The 22,988-nt window shown below is 44.3% G+C and overlaps 1 protein-coding gene across 22 annotated transcripts in view; it reads right to left on the bottom strand.

Annotated features, from left to right (window-relative positions):
• Positions 1-22,988, bottom strand: part of ttn.2 (titin, tandem duplicate 2) — a 218,615-nt gene that overhangs the window by 28,437 nt on the left and 167,190 nt on the right. For all 22 annotated transcript variants that reach the window (XM_026144404.1, XM_026144415.1, XM_026144413.1 and 19 more), the window contains 10 exons: positions 21,774-22,061; positions 21,033-21,323; positions 20,608-20,895; positions 19,936-20,523; positions 19,505-19,609; positions 19,219-19,416; positions 18,779-19,075; positions 17,988-18,575; positions 17,303-17,605; positions 49-17,142 (listed from right to left, as the gene is read on the bottom strand). In XM_026144404.1, coding sequence (XP_026000189.1) covers positions 49-17,142; positions 17,303-17,605; positions 17,988-18,575; positions 18,779-19,075; positions 19,219-19,416; positions 19,505-19,609; positions 19,936-20,523; positions 20,608-20,895; positions 21,033-21,323; positions 21,774-22,061 — 20,040 coding nt within the window. The remainder of the gene's footprint in view (positions 1-48; positions 17,143-17,302; positions 17,606-17,987; positions 18,576-18,778; positions 19,076-19,218; positions 19,417-19,504; positions 19,610-19,935; positions 20,524-20,607; positions 20,896-21,032; positions 21,324-21,773; positions 22,062-22,988) is intronic.

The following is a 22,988-nucleotide window of genomic DNA, read 5'->3' as shown; positions in this document are numbered from 1 at the left end:
ATATTTTCTGTAAAAATTAAAAAAAAATACCAACTCAGGATTTAATACCTGTGATCTTGGTCCCCTCTTTGGTCTCAGCAGGAACACCAATACCATATTCATTCTCGCCTGTCACTCTGAAGTAGTAGACTTCTCCCTCCTGCAGGTCTGCCACCTTGTATGTCAGTCTGTGGCATGTGTCAGTCAATCTAGTCCAGCCTTTCTTGCTAGCCTCACGGTAATCAATAAGGTAATTCTTGACTGGTCCTCCTCCCTCAATCTCAGGAGTATCCCAGGTTATAGTAGCAGAGGTCTTTGTGACTTCCTTGACCTCTATATGACTAGGAGGCCCAGGTGAGTCCAAAACACGGACAGTGAGCGTCAAGGAGGAGGTACCAGCTACATTGGATAGAGTGACAGTGTATTTTCCAGAGTCATTTCGAGTTGCTTTTTCTAAGGTGATGGAAGTAAAGGTATCTGTGGTGTCAATTACAGCACGAACTCTAAGGTCTACATCAGGCTTAGCCCAAGTAACACTAGGGATGGGTTTGCCTTTGAAAGGAACTTTCATTGTGAAAGAGCTTCCATCCTTTACAATAAGAGTCTTTCTCATTTCATTGCTAACATCAAAGGTTGGCTCCTCCTCTCTTTCTTTGGCAACTTGTTTGTCTGACTCAGGACTGGGCTCACTCACTCCAATCTTGTTAATGGATTTGACAACAAACACATATTCAGTTCCAGGTGATAATCCCACCACTGTAAATTCTGTGTTTTTGGTGTTCTGTACTCCAACAATCCATTCATCATCTAATGTCTTCCTGTATTCTACTCTGTAACCAGTCACAGGTGCTCCACCATCAAAAAGTGGCTTATTCCATGACAGGGTGACTGTAGTCTTTGTGGAGTCAATTATCCTAGGCTTAGCTGGAGGTGAGGGTAAAAACTGTGGGTCTTCTGCCCTGGTGAGTGGGCAAGGAGTGCTAGGAGCACTGAGGCCAGCAGTATTCTCTGCAAAAACTCTGTATTCGTACTCACAGCCCTCGCGAAGGTGTGAAGCTTTCACTCTAAGGTCATAAACAGGTTTCTTGTTGACACGGCACCAGCGGAGGCCAGTCTTCTCTCGCTTCTCAATTACATAGCCAGCAATACTGCTGCCACCATCAGAAACAGGTCTTTCCCAGCAAATGGTCATTGCCTCACTTGTAACAGAGGTGACCTGGACATTAGTGGGAGCTGAAGGGACAGTGAATGGATCAGTGGCCTTTGTTGGCTCACTCTCCAGGCTTTCACCATCTCCATATTTGTTGACTCCCCTAACTCGGAAGATGTACTCATTTCCTTTGAGCAGTTTAGTCACTTTGCAGGTAGTTGCCTTCATGTCACCATAGACAAGAGTCCAGGCAAGACGACTGGTCTCACGTTTCTCAACAATGTAGTGCATAATTTCAGCACCACCATTTTCCTGAGGTGGTCCCCATGACAGGGTGCATTTCTCTGCTGTGAGACCAGAAACTGTTAAAGGTCCTGATGCAGGTCCAGGTCTGTCCAGAACCTTACAGTTGATAGCCACAGATCTGGTTCCAGCTACATTGTGCAGAGTAAGAACATACTGTCCAGAGTCCCTTCTGATAGCATCTTTGACAATGAGCGTGGTTGTGAAGTTAGTGGATGTGATTTCACATCTAGCCTTGGCCTCAATCTCCTTACCATCCTTAGACCATGAAACAACTGGGAGTGGACGCCCAGTAATTTCGGCATCAATTCTAATGATTTCTCCAGCCTTAATGACAACCAACTGTCTGAATTTATCTTCCAGTATAATGGTGGGAGGATCTACATCATCTTTGACAGTGACGGGTCCAGTGCTTTCTGAAGGAGCACTCAATTGCTCTGCAGAATTTTTAGCAATAACACGGAAATCATACCGGACATCTTCTGTGAGACCAGTGACATCGAAGTAAGTGTCTTGAACATTGGTGAAGTTGCATTTCAGCCAGCGACCATTGGGAAGCTCTTGACGCTCAACAATGTAGCCAGTAATTTTTGCACTGCCATCATATTCAGGTCTTTCCCAAAAAAGAGAAACTGAATTTCTAGTGATGTTTGTGACTCTAAGGTTATGTGGAGATTCACATGGATCCCTGGCTGCCACAGGGTCACTTGCCCTAGTGCATGGACCAATTCCAGCAATATTCTCAGCATACACTCTGAACTGATACAACAGACCTTCTTCCATTCCTGTCATCTTAAACTGGTTCTCAGTCACCAGACCTCTGTTGACCTTGGTCCACAAGATGCTGCTTTGGTCTTTGCTTTCAATGTGATAACCAATAACAGGACTTCCACCATCACTTGCAGGTCTGCCCCATACCACGAGCATCCCAGTTTTGGTGGCATGGACAACATGAAGTTGGGTTGGAGGGCCAGGAGGCTCAAATGGATACTGAGCAACAACAGGAGCAGAATCTATGGCAGGACTCTTCCCATAACGGTTCTCAGCTGCAATGCGGAACTGGTACTCTGTCCCCTGAGTAAGTCGAGAAACCTTTATTGATGTTCTGGCCACTGTGGCTGACACGATTTGCCATGTTGTAGTAGTAGTGTCTCTCTTCTCAACTACATAGTTGTTAATCTGACAACCACCATCATAGGTTGGAGGATCCCAAGACAGAGAAATAAAGTCAGCGCTCACCTCATCAACCTTAATGTTACTAGGTGGTCCAGGTTTATCCAGGATTATAACAGAGATTTCAGCTGACTTGGTACCAACTGAGTTAGTCAGGGTAATCACATACTTCCCTACATCCTCCTTCGTGGCATCCTTGATGACAATCTTAGATGAGGTTTTTGAATTGAGAACATTTACCCTGGTTGTCTGCTTAAGCACTTGGCCATCCTTCTTCCAGCACACCTCAGGCTGTGGTCTGCTTTTGAAGGGAACGTCAATCTTCAAATCATCTCCTGCTTTTACACTGTATGTGGTGAATAACAGGTTGATGATGGGCTCCATCGTGATGTCCCTTACCACCACAGGAGTAGCCAGAGGCTTAGCATCGCTTCTACCCTTATCATTCACAGCAGTTACCCTGAAGGAGTATTCCTCTCCAGTTGTGAGTCCATCAATGGTAGCTTCAAGTGCTTTGACTTCACTGCACACCGTCCATTTGTCATCTCCCTTGGGCTGCATCTCCACAATATAGTTTGTAATCTTACTGCCTCCATCATGATCAGGTTTCTCCCAAGAGAGTGTAACAGCATGACGAGTGATGTCAACAACCACAATCTTACCAGGAGGCAGAGGAGGCTCAGACACCTTAACTTGATCTGTGGATGCAGGCAGACCTACTCCGAGTTCATTCACAGCTAACACACGGAAATAGTATCGGCCTCCTTCCTGCAGGTCTGAAATAATGTAGGAGTTTCTGACGCAGTTAGTGCAAACACTGGTGAAAGCCATTCTCTTCTGTTCTCTCTTCTCCACTATATAATGTGATATCTTAGCCCCACCATCAATTAGAGGAGGCTCCCAGGAGAGAGAGACAGAATTTCTTTTAACATCCTTAACTCCGAGGTTAGTAGGAGCACTAGGAGAATCCAGAACTCTGACGTTGATAAAGGCTGATTTAGAGCCACTGAGGTTTTCAAGGGTCAGCACATATTTGCCAGTGTCAAATCTGTCAACATTCTCAATCACCAGCATTGTGTAAGAGCTTGTGACTTCTATCTGGGCACGTTCATTTAGAGTGCCATCAGCCTTTGACCATCTGACTTCAGGCTCAGGCTTCCCTCTGGTTGTCACAAACAGACGCAAGGTAGCAGAGGCACGGACGTTGACCATCTTTCTTAGGTCACAATCTAGTTCAATTTCAGGAGCCTCCAGCTTCTCTGCAGCAATCACAGAACAAGGCAAATCTACATGTTCTCCTACTCCCTCACAATTAACAGCACTTATGCGGAAGTTGTATTCCGCATTCTCCTTAAGTTTCTTTACTGTGTAGTTAGTGGCTTGGACGCCAGTGTGTGGTGTGCTAATGATCCATTCATCATCTGTTGCCTCTTTCATTTCAATAATATACCCAGTGATCTGTGCACCACCATCATATATAGGCCTGGACCATGAAAGGGAAACTGTGGTACTTGAATGGTCAGTGACCTTTGGATTATTTGGGGGTCCAGGTGGATAAGTGGCATCACAGGCCTTGATGTACGGAGTTGGTGCACTAGGCTTTCCTACACCAGCAGCATTTTCAGCCGAAACCCTGAATTCATATGAGTGGCCCTCTGTGAGACCAGTGCATCTGAATCGCAGGTCATTCAGCCTCTTCTTGTTGCATTTACTCCATCTGATACCATCTTTATCACGTTTTTCAAGGACATATCCCTCAATCTCTGCACCTCCATTATCATTGGGCCTCTCCCAGGAAAGCACCATGGAGTCCCTAGTGATGGCACCGACCTCAAGGTTTGAGGGGGCACTGGGAGTGGTGAAAGGGTTACGAGCAACAACAGCTTCTGATTCTAAAGGCTCGCCAACACCATATTTATTTACAGCAGTAACTCGAAAGATATATTCATTGCCAGGCAATAGTTTTGTGATTTTGTGGCTGATTGCCTGAATCTTGGGCTCAACCATAGTCCATGACAAACGACTAGTCTCTCTCTTCTCAATGATATAGTGAGAGATGCCAGCTCCTCCGTCATGTGAGGGATGATTCCAATGCAGATAACATTTCTCAGCTGTGACCCCTTTGACTTCTAGAGGTCCATCTGGAGGCCCAGGTCTATCCAGAACTTTGACATTAACTGGGATCATCTTTACTCCTCCCACATTAATAAGCTTGAGGACAAAGTGGCCACCATCCACTCTGATGCAATCCTTGACTGTCAGGATGGTACGTGTAAGGGTAGTCTTGATTTCCATTCTTGGTGTGGCTTTGTCAATCTCTTTTCCATCCTTTAACCAAATGACCTCAGGCAAAGGTTTTCCAGTATAGTCAGCATCAATGACAAATGTCTCACCTGCGTGAACAATAGTCATATCCTTGAATTTCGAATCCATGGTGGCTGCTGGAGCCTCAATTTCATCTTTGGCAGTAATTTCCCCTGTGCTCTGAGAGGGTTGACTCAAAATCCCAGCACCATTTCTGGCAATGACCCTGAACTCATACACACAGTCTTCAGTCAGACCAGTAAGTGTAAATTGTGTATCAATGATGTTAGTGAAGCTGGCCTTCATCCAGCGGGTGTCTGGGTGCTTCCTTCTCTCAATCACATAGCCAGTAATTGCACTCCCTCCATCATACTGGGGCTTGGTCCACTGGAGTGTCACATGGTTTCTGGTGATTTCAATAGGCTCAGGAGTTCCTGGTGAGTCACAAGGGTCCCTTGCTACTGTGCTCTCAGACAGCTTGCTAGCTGGGCTGAGACCAGCAACGTTTTCAGCATAAACCCTGAATTCATACTCAATACCTTCTTCAAGTTCTGTAGTTCTGAAACGTGTGTCTGGGATTAGAAGCTTGTTTAATTTAGTCCACAAGAGGCTATTCTTTTCTTTTCTCTCAAGGTGATAGCCAAGAATTGGACTGCCCCCATTGTTGGTAGGAGGTTTCCACTCAACGACCATGCTATCCTTGGTTACAGAAGAAATGACTGGTGTTCCTGGGGCCACAGGCTCACTAAATGGATACTGAGCAATAACAGCAGGAGAGACAATTGCAGAACTCTTCCCGTATCTATTTTCAGCTGACACTCTGAATTGATATTCAACACCAGTCTTCAACTTGGTGACTTTGATGGTTGTCCTGGCAATAGTAGCAGAAACAATCTGCCATGCTGTGGTGGTAGTATCTCTCTTCTCCACGATGTAATTATTGATGGGACAGCCTCCGGTATACTCTGGTGGCTCCCAAGAGAGAGTGACATAATTAGAGCTCACCTCTTCTATCTTTACAGGGCCCGTGGGTGGCCCAGGCTTATCAAGAATAATAACAGTAATCTCCTCTGTAGCTGTTCCAATGCTACTGGTGGCTGTGACAGTGTATTTGCCAGAGTCGTCCTTATTTGCATCTTTGATGTACAGCTTAGTGCATGACAATGTGCTGGAAACATTAATTCTTGTTGTCTCTTTAAGAGCTTGTCCATCCTTCTTCCATTCAACCTTGGGAACAGGTCGTCCAATCACTGGAATCTCAATCTTCAAATCCTCACCGTGCTGTAAACTATAAGTGTTAAATTGAATCTTGAATTTGGGTTCAATGGTTATATCTTTAGCAGTGACTGGCGCAGCCAAAGGTCTAGGGTCACTCTTGCCCTTCTCATTGAAGGCTAAGATTCGAAATAGGTACTCATGTCCTGCACTGAGGCCTGTGACAGTGCCTTCACAAGTTTTGCATGTGGCAGCTACCACCCATTCCTCTGAGCCAACAGGCTGCATCTCAATGTAGTAACCAATTATTCTGCTACCTCCATCATGATCTGGCTTCTCCCAGGAGAGTGAAGCAGTTGTTTTTGTCACTTCGGTCAATGTGACCTTACCCACAGGCAGGGGGGGCTCAGATGTTTTTACTGATTCTTCTGTCTCAGCTGGCTGTCCCACACCAAACTCATTCTCTGCTAAGACTCTGAAATAATATATAGTTCCCTCTGTCAGGCCAGTTATACGATAGCTTGTCTTTGTGCACTTGTTGTCCACATTAGAGTAAACCTTCCTTGTGGACTCCCTCTTTTCAACAAGGTAATTCTTGATTCTTGCACCACCATCAATAAGAGGAGGCTCCCAGGTCAGAGTCACACTTTCCCTCTTGATGTCTGTTACTGTTAGGTTTAAAGGAGCCCCTGGAGTGTCTAGCACCTTAACGGAAACAAAAGCTGATTTGGTGCCAGCACTGTTTTCTAAATTGAGCACGTACTTTCCAGCATCATATTTGTCACAGATTTCAATTGAGAGCTGTGTGTAATCTTCACCAGTCTCAACCTGAACTTTACTGGGTAACTCTCCATCCTCTTTGGCCCAGTTTATCTCAGGAGTAGGACGGCCTTTGAATGGAATGCAGACTCTCATCGAGCCTCCTGCACGGACAACTATTCCCTTCCTGAGCTCTGAATCCAGAATCACTTCTGGAGGGTCAATTTTATCCATAGGTTTGACGACTCCCTGAATCTCAGTGGGCTCACCAACACCCACCTTGTTGATGGCACAAATGCGGACTTTGTATTCTTGGTGTTCAATCAACTTTTTGATAGTAAACTTGGTAGCATTGACTCCACAAGGTGGGGTGCATATGGCCCATTCCTCCTCATCAGCCTTGGTTATTTCCACAGCGTAGCCTTGAATCTCACAGCCACCATCATAGATAGGTCTGTGCCAAGCCAGACAAATGGAGTCTCTAGTAGTGTCTACCACATGGACATTGGTGGGACAGCCTGGCTCGAAGGTGGGGTCACATGCTTTAAGATAGGTTGTCGATGGACTTGGCTGGCCCACTCCAGCTGCATTCTCAGCAGATATCCTGAATTCATATTCATGGTCCTCAGTCAGTCCTGTTACTCTGAAACGCAAGTCTGTCACTCTGCGTTTGTTGCACTTGGTCCACCTCACTCCTGCTCTGTCTCTCTTCTCAACAATGTAGCCAACAATGTCACTGCCTCCTGATGTCTCAGGACGGTTCCAACATACAGTCATAGAATCCCTGGTGATATTTGTGATCTCAAGATCCTGAGGTGCTCCAGGTGGAACAAATGGATTTCTCATGATAACTGGTGCTGATTCAAGCGGCTCACCTGTGCCATATTTGTTGACAGCCATGACTCTGAAGATGTACTCATTTCCCTTCAGTAGTTTTGTAACTTTAAACATGGTAGCTTTACAATCACTGCAGACCACAGTCCATGCCAAGCGGCTAGTTTCTCTTTTCTGAATGATGTAGTGAGAAATGCTGGCGCCTCCGTCATGCCTGGGTGGCAGCCACGACAGTGAGCATTTTTCCTCAGTAACATTGCTGATAGTAAGAGGTCCTTCTGAAGGCCCTGGTCTGTCCAGAACCTTCACACTGAAGGGGATAGTCTTACTTCCTGCCACATTTGTGAGAACCAGAGTATACTGTCCACCATCAACTCTGATAGCATCCTTTACAACAAGCAAAGCTTTAAAATCTGTGTTTCTGATCTCCGCTCTTGCTGAGTTTTCAACTTCAAGATTCCCCTTGAACCACTGAGCAGTTGGAATAGGCTTTCCTTCCACACTGGCCTCAAGATTGAATGTCTCTCCTGCATTTATAACAATGGTCTGGTTGTACATAGGATCTGTCTCACTCTTAGGTGGTACAACTTCATCCTTAGCAGTTATGGATCCTGTGCTCTCAGAGGGCTTGCTAACGGCACCTGCAGCATTCTTTGCAATTACTCTGAAGTCATATTTGCTATCTTCTGTGAGGCCAGTAACTGTGAATTCGTGTTCAATGATGTTTGTGAAGCTAGCCTTCATCCATTTTCCTTCAGGAAGATCACGTTTCTCTACTAGATAACCTGTAACTAAACTCCCACCATCGTACGCCGGGGGGTTCCACTTGAGTTTCACTGAGTGCCTGGTCACAATCACAGCCTCAGGACGGCTAGGAGGATCACATGGATCACGGGCAACATAAACCTCAGACACTTTGCTACATTCACCAATGCCAACAATGTTCTCTGCATAGACTCTATACTCATACTCAATGCCTTCCTCGAGTGGAGTAGATTTGAATCTACAATCTTGGATGAGCATTTTGTTTATCTTTGTCCAGAGGATACTGTTCCTTTCTTTTCTTTCCAGATGGTAGCCCAAGATGGCACTGCCACCATCACTTGGGGGTTTATGCCACTCAACTACCATGTAGTCTTTAGTGTATGAAGAAACAAATGGTGTTCCTGGTGGTCCTGGCTCCTGGAATGGATACTGTGCCACAACAGGCTGTGAATCAATTGCATAGCTCTTTCCATATCTATTTTCAGCATAGATTCTGAACTGGTACTCAGTGCCTGTCTTCAGATTGCTGACTTTTAGAGTGGTTCTAGCCACAGTGGCAGACACAACCGACCAGTTTGTTGTGGTTGTGTCTTTCTTCTCCACCACATAGTTTGAGATTGGACAACCACCTGTGTATGTAGGAGGTTCCCAGCTGAGGGTGATGCTCTCAGCACTGATATCCTCCAACTTTACAGGGCCTGTGGGTGGGCCTGGTTTGTCCAAGGTGATCACCTCTACAGTGGCATCCTTTGAACCAAGGTCATTGGAGACACCGATAGTGTACATACCTCCATCTTCTCTGGTAGCATCCTTTATGGTAAGAGTGGTAGTTTGTGCTGAGTCGGTGACATTGACTCTGGTAGTCTGCTTAAGGGCTACGCCATCTTTGGTCCAGGTGATAATTGGTTTAGGGTGACCAGCGACCGGGACCTCTAACTTGAGGTCATACCCCACCTGGACACTGTAAGAACTTGCCTTGGGTCTAACAGCAGGTTCAATAACAAGGTCCTTTGCTACAACAGAATGAGCCAACTGTCGTGGGTCACTTTTGCCCTTGTCATTTACAGCAACAACTCTGAACTGGTACTCCTCTCCCTTGAGAAGGTTTGTCACTAATGTTTCCAGTGCTTTCACACTAGCACATATAGACCAAGCTTCACTGTCCTTGGGAGCTAGTTCAACTTCATAGTGGGTGATTCTACTACCACCGTCATGCAGAGGCTTTTCCCAAGTTAAAGTTACAGTGCTGTGAGTAACATCAACAACACTGACCTTGCCAGGTGGCTGAGGTTTCTCAGATATCTTAACTGGTTCTATAGTTTTAGCAGGGAGACCCACACCATATTCATTCTCAGCCAATACTCTAAAGAAAAAGATTCCACCCTCTGGAAGAGGTTCAACTTTCCATGACATCTTGTTGCATGTCGTGATGGGAGAGTACACTTTCCTGGTGCTCTCACGCTTTTCAACAATATAGTGCTTAATCTTTGAGCCACCATCCAGATGTGGAGGCTCCCATGTGAGAGTGACAGAATTCTTGGTAATCTCTTTCACCACGAAGTTAGTTGGTGGACTAGGGGAGTCCAGCACTCTGACACTTATGAAGACTGATTTTACTCCACTAGCATTCTCAGCAGTCAGGGTGTACTTGCCACTATCAAATCTGTCAACATTCTCAATGACAAGTGATGCATAGTTGCCTGTATTGTCAATCTGAGCAGTCTCCTTAATCTCACCATCAGCCTTGCCCCATTTCACCTCTGGAGCTGGACGACCCCTTACAGGAACAAACAATCTGAGCGTACTTGCTGCTCTGATGTTGATCATCTTTCTCATATCTGCATCAAGATCAAGATCAGGTGCTTCAAGTTTCTCCTCCAAAAGAATTTTTCCAGGAACATCAGCATGCTCACCAACACCAACCTTGTTGATTGCACACACTCTAAATTGGTACTCATGCTTTTCCAGAAGTTTTTTCACAGTATATTTTGTGTCCATGATTCCAGTTGGTGGAGTACACATAAACCACTCATCAGATGCACCATTACATGCCTCTACAATGTAAGACTGAACCTCGCAGCCACCGTCATAGATGGGTTTGCCCCATGTTAGAGAAACAGTGGATCTAGATGTGTCTACCACCTTGGGGTTGTTTGGTGGGCCTGGTTTGAAGACAGGATCCAGTGCTTTGTAGTACACTGTTGGTGCACTAGGCATGCCAACACCTGCAGCATTCTCAGCAGCAACTCTGAATTCATAGCTATGGTTTTCAAGAAGCCCGGTAACTCTAAAGCGCAGCTCACTAATATTGCGCTTGTTGCATCTAGTCCATCGCACACCATCCTTGTCACGTTTCTCAACAATGTATCCCTGGATTGGGCTGCCACCATCATTAGTTGGTCTCTCCCAGGTCACCACCATAGAGTCTTTGGTGATTGTGGAAACTTCCACATTTGTTGGTGGGTTGGGAGTGACAAATGGATTCCTGGCAACCATTGGCTCAGATTCCAGTGGCTCTCCAACTCCATATTTGTTAACAGGAATCACTCTGAAAATATATTCATTACCAGGAAGTAATTTGGTGATCTTCAAGTTCAGTGTCTGAACTTTTGGTTCAACTACAGTCCAAACCAATCTGCTGGTTTCCCTCCTCTCAACAATATAATGGGAAACATCACTTCCTCCGTCTTGCAAGGGAGGTTTCCAGGAAATTGAGCATTTTTCATTAGTGACACCATAAATGGATATAGGGCCTTCGGGTGCACCAGGTCTATCTAAAACCTTAACATTAATGTTAACAGATTTCTCTCCTCCAACATTCTTTACTAGAAGTATGTACTGACCTCCATCAACACGGATGGCTTCTTTAACAACAAGACAAGCTGTAAAATCTGTGTTCTTAAGCTCTAAGCGAGCTGCTTCGGTGATCTCCTGGCCCTCTTTCAGCCAATGAATTGTGGGTACAGGTTTACCGTAAACAGCAGCCTCAAGTTTAAATGTCTCTCCAGCATTAACTACCACAGTTTGGGAGTATTTAACTTCCAAGTCAATTTTGGGTGGATCCACCTCATCCTTGGCAGTGATGGCTCCAGTAGAATCAGATGGCTGGCTAAAAACACCTGCTGCATTTTTGGCAATGACACGGAATTCATAAGTCTGATTCTCAATAAGTCCTGTGACAACAAATTCTGTTTCAGTGATGTTAGTGAAACTGGCCTTCATCCAGCGACCAGCTCCCTCCTTCTTCTCAATAACATAACCTGTGATCTTGATTCCACCATCATATTGGGGTTTTGTCCATCTTAGTGTCACTTGGTTCCGTGTTACAATGACAGCTTCTGGTTTTCCTGGTCTGTCACAAGGATCTCGGGCAACTTGTATTTCACTCACTTTGCTGGCTTTGCTGAGGCCAACAATGTTCTCAGCATAAACTCTGAACTCATATTCAATACCCTCCTCCAGGCCAATAACCTTGAATCTAGTTTCTGGGACAAGTTGTTTGTTCTGTTTCACCCACAATATATTGTTTCTCTCTTTTAGCTCTAAATGGTATCCCAAAATCTTGCTTCCACCATCATTGCTGGGTTTTTCCCATACAACCACCATACTTTCCTTGGTGGTTGACTGAACGGTAACAGAACGTGGTGAACTAGGAACCTCAAAAGGATACTGAGCAACAATAGTATCAGATAACAGGGCTGAAGATTTGCCATATCTGTTCTCTGCAGCAATCCTGAATTGGTACTCAGATCCAGTTTTCAGACGTGCTGCCTTGATAGTGGTTCTGGCTACTGTAGCTGACACAATCTGCCAGTTAGTGGTAGATGTGTCTCTCTTCTCAACGATGTAATTATTGATGGCACAACCGCCATCATACTGAGGTGGATCCCAGGACAGGATCACGCTATCAGCAGTGACCTCATCTAGCTTAATTGGGCCAGTTGGAGGGCCAGGCTTATCTAAAACAATAACACTGATATCTGTAGATGCCTCTCCAGCTGTGTTAGTAAGTTTGACAGTATATGTTCCCACATCATCTCTGCAAGCCTCCTTAATAACCAGGAGAAGATTTTTGTCTGTGGCATCTGCATTCACTCTTGTCGTCTCTTTGAGAGCAACACCATCTTTGAGCCAAGTTGCTGTAGCCTTGGGATGGGCAGCATATGGTACATCTATTTTCAGATCATCCCCTGCTAGCACACTAAATGTGCTGAAAAGAAGTTTGAAGGTTGGTGAGATGACCAGATCCTTGGCAACCACAGGCACATTGAGAGGGCGGGGGTCACTGACTCCCTTTTCATTAATGGATGAAATACGGAATGTATACTCCTCTCCCTGTGTAAGGCCAGTAACATGAGCTTCATTGCTTTTTACAACCATAACCTGGGTCCACTTCTCACTGCCTTTTCCCTGCATCTCAACTATATAGCCAGTGATTCTGCTTCCACCATCATGGTCAGGCTTTTCCCAACTTAATGTGACACTTTTGCTGGTAACTTCACGGAGAGACACTTTGCCTGGGGGAAGAGGCCTCTCTGATGCTTTAATTGGTTCAAGAGTCTCTACTGGGAGGCCAATGCCATATTCATTCTCAGCCAAAATTCTAAAGAAGTACATCTTTCCCTCCTCTAGGTCTCCAACTTTCCAACTTGACTTATGGCAGCTGGCACACACAGTTGAATAAGCCTTTCTGGTTGATTCACGCTTCTCCACGATGTAATTGCGGACTCTGGAACCACCATCAATGACAGGAGCATCCCAAGCAAGAGAAACTGAATCTCTAGTGACCTCCCTGACAATCAGATTCTGAGGTGCTCCAGGACTGTCTAGCACTCTGACATTAACAAAGGCTGTCTTACTTCCTGAGGCATTCTCTACAGTCACAATGTATTTACCCCCATCAAATCTGTCAACATTCTCTACCTGAAGAGTGGTGAATGATGAGGTGATTTCAATGTTAGCTTTATCTAGAGATTCCCCATGCTCTCTAGACCATTTTATTTCAGGTGCTGGTCTTCCCTTGATAGGGACAAAAAGTCTGAGTGTGCTGCAGGCTCTGATGCAGACCACCTTACGTAGTTCTGCTCCAAGTTCAATTTCTGGAGGAACTAGTCTGTCTTCAGACTTGGGTGTTCCAGGAACAGCTGCAGGCTCTCCCACTCCTTCACAATTAGTTGCAGAAATATTGATTTTATACTCTTGGTTTTCCCTCAAATTGGTGATGGTGAAAGAAGTGGCAGTCCAACCATTCTTGGGAGTGTGAATTGTCCATTCATCCTCCTCAGGCAGGCAGGTCTCCACTATGTAACCAGTGATTTCTGAACCACCATCATAGACAGGCTTGTTCCATGCAAGTGTGATAGAAGACTTGGTTGTGTCCAGCACTCTGGGGTTCCCTGGGGGTCCAGGTTGGAAGATGGTGTCAATGGCTTTGTAGAATGGACTGGAAGGACTGGGCTGACTTAGCCCAGCATTATTCTCAGCAAGAACTCTGAATTCATATTCATGCCCTGGTGTGAGGCCTGAGACTTTGAATCGCAAGTCAGTTACAGTCCTCTTGTTGCACTTCACCCAGCGCAGGCCAGTTTTGTCCCGTCTTTCAATTATGTATGTGTTTATTCTACTGCCACCATCATGTTCAGGGCGATCCCAGCAGACAACCATAGAGTCCTTGGTGATTATGGTGACTTCAGGTTGCTGTGGTGGGTCACTGGGTACATAGGGGTTGGCACAGATGACAGGTTCCGACTCCACAGGTTCACCCACACCATACTTGTTAACAGCCATAACTCTGAAAATGTATTCATTGCCCTTTAGAAGCTTGGTGACCTTGAACCTATTAGCTTGAAGGTCTGTGGCCACATTTGTCCAAGCCAACCTGCTGGTCTCTCGTCTCTGAATGATAAAGTACTCAATCTTGGCACCACCATCATGTGTTGGATGGAGCCAATTAAGGACACATTTCTCAGCAGTGACATCTGTTACAGTGAGGGAGTTGGGAGGTCCTGGTCTATCTAACACCTTGACATTGTATATGAACTTAGCAAAGCCACCAGGATTGCTGGCAATCAAAGTGAAAGCACCACCATCCCTCCTGAGCGAATCTTTGTTTGTTAAAGTTGTGTGGAACTCGGATGTTTTTATCTCAATTTTGGCTGTATCCTCAAGCTCCTTTCCTTCTTTGGTCCATACCAGAGATGGGATTGGCCTTCCAGTTACACTGGCTTCCAGCTTGAATACCTCTCCTGCCATGACAACAACAGTGCTGCTATATGATGCATCTACATCAAGCCGGGGCTCTTCAATGTCATCTCTGCACAAGATTGCTTCAGATGACTGGGATGGAGCACTAACAGCACCAGCTGAGTTCCTAGCAAACACACGGAATTCATAGGTTGCATCTTCAGTTAGACCACTGACTGTGTAGATAGTTTCCAGAATGTTGTTGAAGTTTGCTTTGAGCCAACGTCCATTGGGCATCTCCCTCCTCTCTACGGTGTATCCAGTAATAGAAAATCCTCCATCTCCCTCTGGCTTGGTCCATGACAAGGTCACTTCATGCCTAGTAATATTTAGTGCTACTGGCCTGCCTGGTGGATCAACTGGGTCCAAAGCATACATGGGCTCAGAGGGTTTGCTGGCTTTGCTGAGACCAGCCATATTTTCAGCAATAACACGGTGTTCATATGCAATTCCATCAATAAGGCCCGTTGATTTAAACAGATTTCCAACAACAAGGGCTTTGCTGATCCTCTGCCACAGAATACTGTTTTTCTCTTTCCTTTCCACATGATAGCCCAGAATGGCACTACCTCCATCAGAGGATGGCTCATTCCAACTAAGGGTCATAGCATCCTTGTTGAAAGAGGTGACCACGGGAGTGCCAGGCTGGCTTGGTACATCAAATGGATAGACAGCTACCACTGGTTCAGAGATAATGCTTGGTCCAATCCCATATCTGTTCTGGGCCTTGATGCGGAACTGATACTGAGTTCCTGTAGTGAGTCTGGCTGCCTTAAATGTGGTGCGGATGACTGTAGCTGCCAGCTCTACCCATGAAGTACCAGTGGTCTCCCGCATCTCAACAATATAGTTGTTAATAGGAACACCTCCATCATTTTCTGGTGGGTCCCAGGACATCAGCACATAATCACATGAAATTTCTTCCAGCTTAATAGGACCAGTTGGAGGTCCAGGAATGTCATGAACCAGGATTGTGATTGTCTCTGTCATTGCCCCCAGCATGTTTTTACCAGTCATAGAATACTGGCCTCCATCTTTCTTTTTTATCTCATTGATGTTGAGAATAGTTGATGTTGGTGTGGTTTCAATGTTGAGTCTTTGTGTCTCCTTGAGCACTGTATCTCCTTTCTTCCATGAAACCACAGGCCTTGGTTTGCCCAACACTGGAATCTCCACCTTCAACCGATCTCCTGCCTTAGCAATGATCGTTTTCTGGTAGACCCCACGCAGGTCAAATGAAGGAGCAGAAGTCTGCTCTTTGATAACAGCTGGTCTGCTCTCACGGGGATCACTCCTGCCTGATGCATTGACTGCCATTATACGGAAGGTATATTCAGCACCCTCAATTAGATCTGTAACAGTATAATCCAGAGCCTTAATGGTGGCCACATGGACCCACTGATCAGTGTCCTTCTTTTGAGCCTCAATGACATACCCAGTGATCAAGCTGCCACCATCATGCAAAGGCTTGGTCCATGCAAGGCTGGCACTATCAGAGGTAACATCGGTGACATACAAATTTTCTGGGGCAGAGGGGGCCTGGGATACCCTGATTGGCTCTGGGGTTTCAGCTGGCTCACCCACACCCAGGTCATTCTCAGCTGAGACACGGAAATAGTAGTAAGCTCCCTCCTCGAGGTCTGGAATCTTGAAGGAACACTTCTGCCATGTGGTGCTAAGCACTGTGTAGGCCTTCTTCGTGGCTGCTCTTTTCTCAATAATGTAGTTACGAATCTTAGAACCACCGTCAATAATGGGAATTTCCCACTGTAGGGTGATGCTGTTCTTCGTGATCTCTCTAGGTTTGAGATTGACTGGTGGTCCCGGTGTATCCAGAACTTTCACATTAACAAACCCAGTCTTCTTTCCAGCAACATTCTCTAGAGAAAGGTGGTATTTTCCAGCATCATATCTTGTGCAGTCAGGAATAACCAGAAGAGTGTACGACTCTGTGTTGTCAATATGTGCACGTGTTTTCAGGTTAGCATCATCTTTACTCCATGTGACTTCAGGGACAGGACGACCCTTGATAGGAACAAACATACGGATTGAAGCACGAACTCTAACTACCAGAGTTCTTCTGAGTTCAGCATCCAGCTCAAAGTCTGGCAACATCTCCTGGTCCACCAATTCAGTCACTTTCTCAACCTCTGCAGGCTCGCCTATTCCCTCAGAGTTTACAGCACTAACCCTGAAGTGGTATTTGCCTCCTTTTTGTAGTTTACCAATCACGTATTCTGAAGCTTTCAGTGGGTACTGTGTCTCTGTCTCCCAATCATCATGTCCTTCCTTTTTATATTCAACAATGTAGCCCTCTACTTCAAGACCACCATCATAGTGGGGTCGGCCCCAGGTGAATGTGGCTGAGGTTTTGGTGGTTTCTGTAATTCTAGGGTTGGATGGGGGACCGGGTGGATCTAATAAACACAAAAACAAAATATGGTAACAAAGTTAATATAGGTAATTATGTATTTGACAAAGCTTGATTTGTATTTTCTAACTCTCCTGCATTGCAGTTTTACAGTTTTAAAATACAATTCACATTGCCGTGAGAACATTGCTGTGAGTTTTACTTACACACAATATCTTTTGTCATGACAGGGCGCGATGGTTCACTTGGCTCCCCAAATCCAGCCTTGTTCTCAGCAGTGACTCTAAACTCGTACTCTACTCCCTCACTCAGGCCTTGCACCTTAAACCGCAGGTCAGGGATAGTCCGCTTACAGGCTCTGACCCATCTCAGTCCTTTTCTCTCTTTCCTCTCAACACAGTATCCCCTAATGTCACTTCCCCCATCTCGTACTGGTCTCTTCCATGAAATGGTGACAGCATTCCTACTAACATTATCAATCTCTGGGGTTGAGGGCGGACCTGGTGGTGCTGGGGAAACAGAAACAGGAAGGACAAATCAAATCAAATCAAATCAAATCACTTTGACTGTCACATCACATGTGCAGGTACATTGGTACAGCACATGCGAGTGAAATTCTTGTGTGCGAGCTTCACAAGCAACAGAGTTGTGCAAAATACAATAACATAAACAGGCAAAATATATGAATGGCTAAATCTGAAACTAATAAATATGTGTACAATATATAATAGTATATGTAAAAAAAAATTTTCTGGATGTGTACACTACTATTAGACATGTCTATTAGCTATATTTTTATTTTAAAGGATCTGCAAGATCCTATAGCTAAGTTGCTTTTATTGTTTAATTATTAATACACAGATATAAACCACATAAAAAATATAAACTTACAGAAACTATCAACCATTTTGACTGGAGCAGACTGGGTTGAATCTCCTGTGCCATACTGGTTCACAGCAGACACTCTGAAAATGTATTCATTGCCTTTAATCAGTTTGCTGACTACGTGTCTGCAATCCATGACATTTTCAGCTAGCTTGGTCCACTGTAGTCGGCTGGTTTCTCTCTTCTCAAGGATGTAGGATTTGATAGTAGAGCCTCCATCCTCCTCTGGTGGAAGCCAGGTCAGGGTACACTTTTCGGCTGAAATGTTACTGGCTTCAACTGGGCCTGGAGGTCCAGGAACATCTAAGACCTTCACCTTAACATGTTCTTCCTTAATGCCAAAGGGGTTGCTGGCAGTGATAGTGTACTCCCCTGTGTTCTTCCGACTTGCGTACTTAATAGCCAGAGTAGAGGAGGTTGGGGTACTGGTGATGGTGACAATGTCAGAAGTCTTCAACTCACGTCCTCCCTTGGACCACGCTGCAGTAGGTGGAGGTTTGCCCACAATTTTAGAAGCTGAGATTACAATTGTGTCTCCTGCTCTGATGGCTATACCATCTTTCATTTCTGGGTCAATAGTGATGGTTGGGGGCTCTGTAGAGATGACAAAAAAAAAGTTGTATTTTGCATTGTAGACAGTTGTTGACATTTTAAACGTTCAACAACTCAAAATTTCAAACTTTTGACAAATATTTTTAAGTCCTAACTGTACATATATACATAGGGGGGGGGGGGGGGGGAATCAATAATCTACAGTCAACTCCAAAACGAGTCAAACTGTTTACTACTTAGCTCACCATATTCATCCTTGCAGGTCAAAAGCGGAGTAGGCTCTGAAGGAATACTGATGGCACCTGCAGCATTCCTAGCTCTGACTCTAAATTCATACTGGGATCCTTCAGTCAGGTCAGTGACGGTAAAAGCACAGCCCTGAATGTTGACATGATTTGCTTTCATCCAGGCCTTACCACTGGCCTCAAGTTTCTCTATGATATAACCAGTAAGCTTGTAGCCACCGTCATATTTGGGAGCTGTCCACATCAGAGTGACTGTGCTCCTGGTGACACTGATTACTTCAGGCTTGCCAGGAGGATCTGACATGACACAAAAGAGAAGACGGTTGTAAAACATTTCAAAAAGAGACATGGTTGCCATAGCTCAGGTAACAAGTACTGTAAACAGTACATAGTTGAATAAGATTAGAGCAAAAAAAAGATTCCAATAACAGTGGACTCACCAATAGGATCCAGAGCAACCACGGCCTCAGTTACTTTGCTAGCCTTTCCCAGGCCAGCCATGTTCATGGCCATTACCCTGAACTCATATTCTAATCCTTCTGTCAGTCCAGTGACTCTACATTCTTTTACTCTCAGAGGAGTCTTACTCGCCCGTTTCCACATCAGACTGTTCTTTTCCTTATACTCTATGTGATATCCTAGGGAAAACACAAAATTACTTGATCAGACTGATTGTTATTTGCTGTTTGCTCATACTTAGCATGTACATTGATCACTGTTTGTTACCAGTAACTGGGGCACCACCAGTGTCCTTTGGATCAACCCAAGTCAGGATGGCTGATTCATGCCTGATGCTCACAATTTCTGGTGGAGCAGGTGCCCCGGGAACATCTGGAGGAAGAAGAGAAAGCGAGAGGAAGACATTAATATGTGTAATAAAATCAGTTCAGTATAATGCAGATGATGTCATTACACGAGAAAGACTGATTTAAAAAATCCCTAAACAAAGCTATAGTTTCATTTCATTTACTAGTATTTTAAAAGTACATTTGTAAAACAAATACATCAGGTCTTATAATGAGCACTAAATGTTATTACTAGAGATAATTTTGCCCTTTTTCAAAAAAAAATTAGAGACAATGTCTTGACAAGACAAAAAGATCTGAAGTATAATCAGTTGTAAATTAACAGTGGTAGTAGACAATGGCCATACTTACTGAAAGGATGCTGGGCAACGACTGGGTCAGACCTCAGATGTTCTCCAACCCCATACTTGTTCTCAGCAAACACTCTAAAGATGTATTCTATCCCGTCATGGAGTCTGATCACTCTCATGGTGGTCTTCTGGATGGCAGAAGCCACTGTAGTCCACTTGTTATCTGTTGTTCTCCTCTTCTCCACAATGTAATTAGACACCTCTGCACCACCATCATCTTTGGGTGGTCCCCACTCTAGTGTGATGGCATCGGCAGTTATCTCATCAAACGTAATGGGTCCAGTGCAAATACCGGGTTTGCCAACCACCTTCAGCTGGAACTTGCAGTCCTTTGAGCCAGCACTGTTCCTGACATTTATAGTGTAGGTGTCAGCATCTCCTCTCTGGGAGTCTCTAATCAGTAAGGTGGTGATGCCCTGAGATGCTTCAACACACATCCGGCCAGTATCACCCACTCCCATATCGCCCTTCTTCCAGGTAGCAGTGGGGTTTGGAACTCCAGTGATGGGGATGTTAATGCGTGTTGTGCTGCCCTCCTTAACCACACAGCAGCCATCGTGCAGATCACTTAAGTTGCAGTCGGGTAGCACTGAAGTTCAAAAGGATAATCATCATTAAAAAGTTCAACATTATAATTTTAGTATAACTAAGAATAGCATGAAGGCATTTTTACCAAATTGGTCCTTTGCAACAGCAGTGAGCTCAGTGGGTGGTCCCTCTCCAGACTCGTTGAGTGCCTTGACCCTGAAAGAATACTCCTTGCCTTCTGTCAGTTCTCCAATAGTGTGTGAGGTATTCTTGCCTTTCAGGATCTGCTTCCACTTCTCCTCGCCTTCACCCTGCTCCAAGATGTATGCAGTAATAAAACTCCCACCATCATTGATGGGCTTCTTCCAGGACAGGGTGATAGAGTTCTTTGTAGTCTTCTGAGCTTTGAAGTCTGTCACTGGACCAGGTTGCTCTGCACAGGAAGGACAAATGGACGAAGGTTGAACGTTTGTGTTTTTTTAGCTACATATATAGTGTCTGAGCTCATGAATGCAGTGGCTATACAGCATGAGTATATTTAAATTTAAGTATCAAATATCTTGTAACTACCAGAGGCCCTGATGCTGCCTGGGGTCTCACAGCCTTCTCCAATGCCGTATGCATTTTCAGCTAGAACTCTGAAGCAGTAGGCCTGTCCTGCCTCCAGGTTGGTGATCCTGAAGGAAATCTTAGGACAATCTGCTGACACACAGGTCCAGGCTTTCCTCTCAGCCAAACGTTTCTCTACGATGTAGTTCTTAACTGGACTACCACCATCAATCAGTGGGGCATCCCAGGTGATGCAGGCATGGGTTCTGGAGGTTTCCTTCACAGTCAGGTTTAAGGGTGGGCCCGGAGAATCTAAGTGGGCAAGAGAAGCAATTTCTTTGCCTTATAGCTTTCAGAAAGTTATACAAGCACGAGTACAAATGCATGTCTGAAGTGAAAGCACACATTAGGCCTATGTGTGCACTCTATATTTATTTAAAAAAAAACATTTTCTTTCTTCATGCTGATATTTCTGATATATCTTATATAATCATATATATGTTCTACTTTTTTACACATTTTAAGGTGAAAACTAGGTTCGACTCCATTTAATACATTTAATGTTTAATTTTTAAAACCACCATTTCAAGAATTGTATTTCAGCTCGATGCAGGTTAAGAAAAACCTCTTGATAGATTTGAACTATAAATCAGTGAAAAGGTTTTTCACTTACTTGGTTTCATTTACATGTCTACATTGCATGTGACAGTACAACTCACTGGAGTGTGTGTACTCAACATTTTATATGCCAGAAATTCTTACCAAGGACCTTTACTACGATGGTGTAGCTCTTAGAGCCGCTGCTGTTCTCCAGTGACAGAACATATTTGCCAGAATCACATCTGTTAACATCCTCAATCATCAGTAGGGTGTCCCAGTCCGATGTCTTGATCAGTAGTCCTTGCCTTTCCTTCAAATTAGCATCAACTTTAGTCCATGTCACCTTCGGTGCTGGGCGTCCTCTCAGTGGTACATAGAGCCTCATGGTTACTCCAGCTCGCAGAACCAAAGCTTTTCTCAGGTCAGCGTCAAGCTCAGCATCAGGAGCAACTGGAGGAAACAAAGGGTGGGTCATTAACAGTGTTGGATAAGTTACTTTGAAAAGGTAATTAATTATAGTTACTAGTTACTTCTTCAAAAAAGTAATTGAGTTAGTAACTGAGTTACAAGATTCTAAAAGTAATAATTACTTGAAAAGTAACTATTGTGTTACTTTAAAAAAAATCCAGGGTATAATTGGCCATTTTAACTACTTTTGATGTTTCCTCCACATTTCACCTTTAAAAACTATTTACTTTGTTTGGTCTCATCCTTTTCAGCACAACCTCACATGTCTGAATTTATAGTCATGTTTTCATTTTGACAAACTGTATTAACACAATTGATCTACAATCAGACAAAAAACATAAAATCAGAGTAGAGAAAGTTATATTTTTACTGTAACAACCACAAACATCTTTAATGAATCATATTTCATAACTTTAAATGCAAATATAAATTGTCAATGTTTAAATCATATGCACATGTTTTACAAATAACAAAGTTATTTGCATCCATTTACCTTTTACCCTCTTTTTAATAACCATTTCAAACTATTTACAGAACAATCAGCTGTTCTTCAATAAGATGCCACAAATTATTTGTGCCACTGCAAAAACATCATTTCTGTCTACTATAAAGGAAACATCACAGCCTGATACCTGCAGGTCTGACAGCAGCAGGTGTATCACTCCTGTTTTACCTGGAGACAGCAGCCGCCTCATTGTTCTGACACACAACACCAAACTACACACTAACTACACAAGACAACACATTAACTACACACTCCAAACACGCTAAACGTCATAAATCTCTCACATCTCAAAACTCTCTCTCTCTCTCTCTCTCTCTCTCGCCGTCACTCCTGAAACTTCCGCCTCTTCCTAAACAACCAAATGTCATGTTGCCATATCATTTTTTCATTGGTCCACATGGTGC

Source organism: Astatotilapia calliptera, chromosome 16 (genome assembly GCF_900246225.1).
Source record: "Astatotilapia calliptera chromosome 16, fAstCal1.2, whole genome shotgun sequence".
In the NCBI taxonomy this organism is placed as follows: domain Eukaryota; kingdom Metazoa; phylum Chordata; class Actinopteri; order Cichliformes; family Cichlidae; genus Astatotilapia; species Astatotilapia calliptera.
Note: the sequence above shows the minus strand (reverse complement) of the source record. Positions and strands in the feature narration are given on the sequence as shown.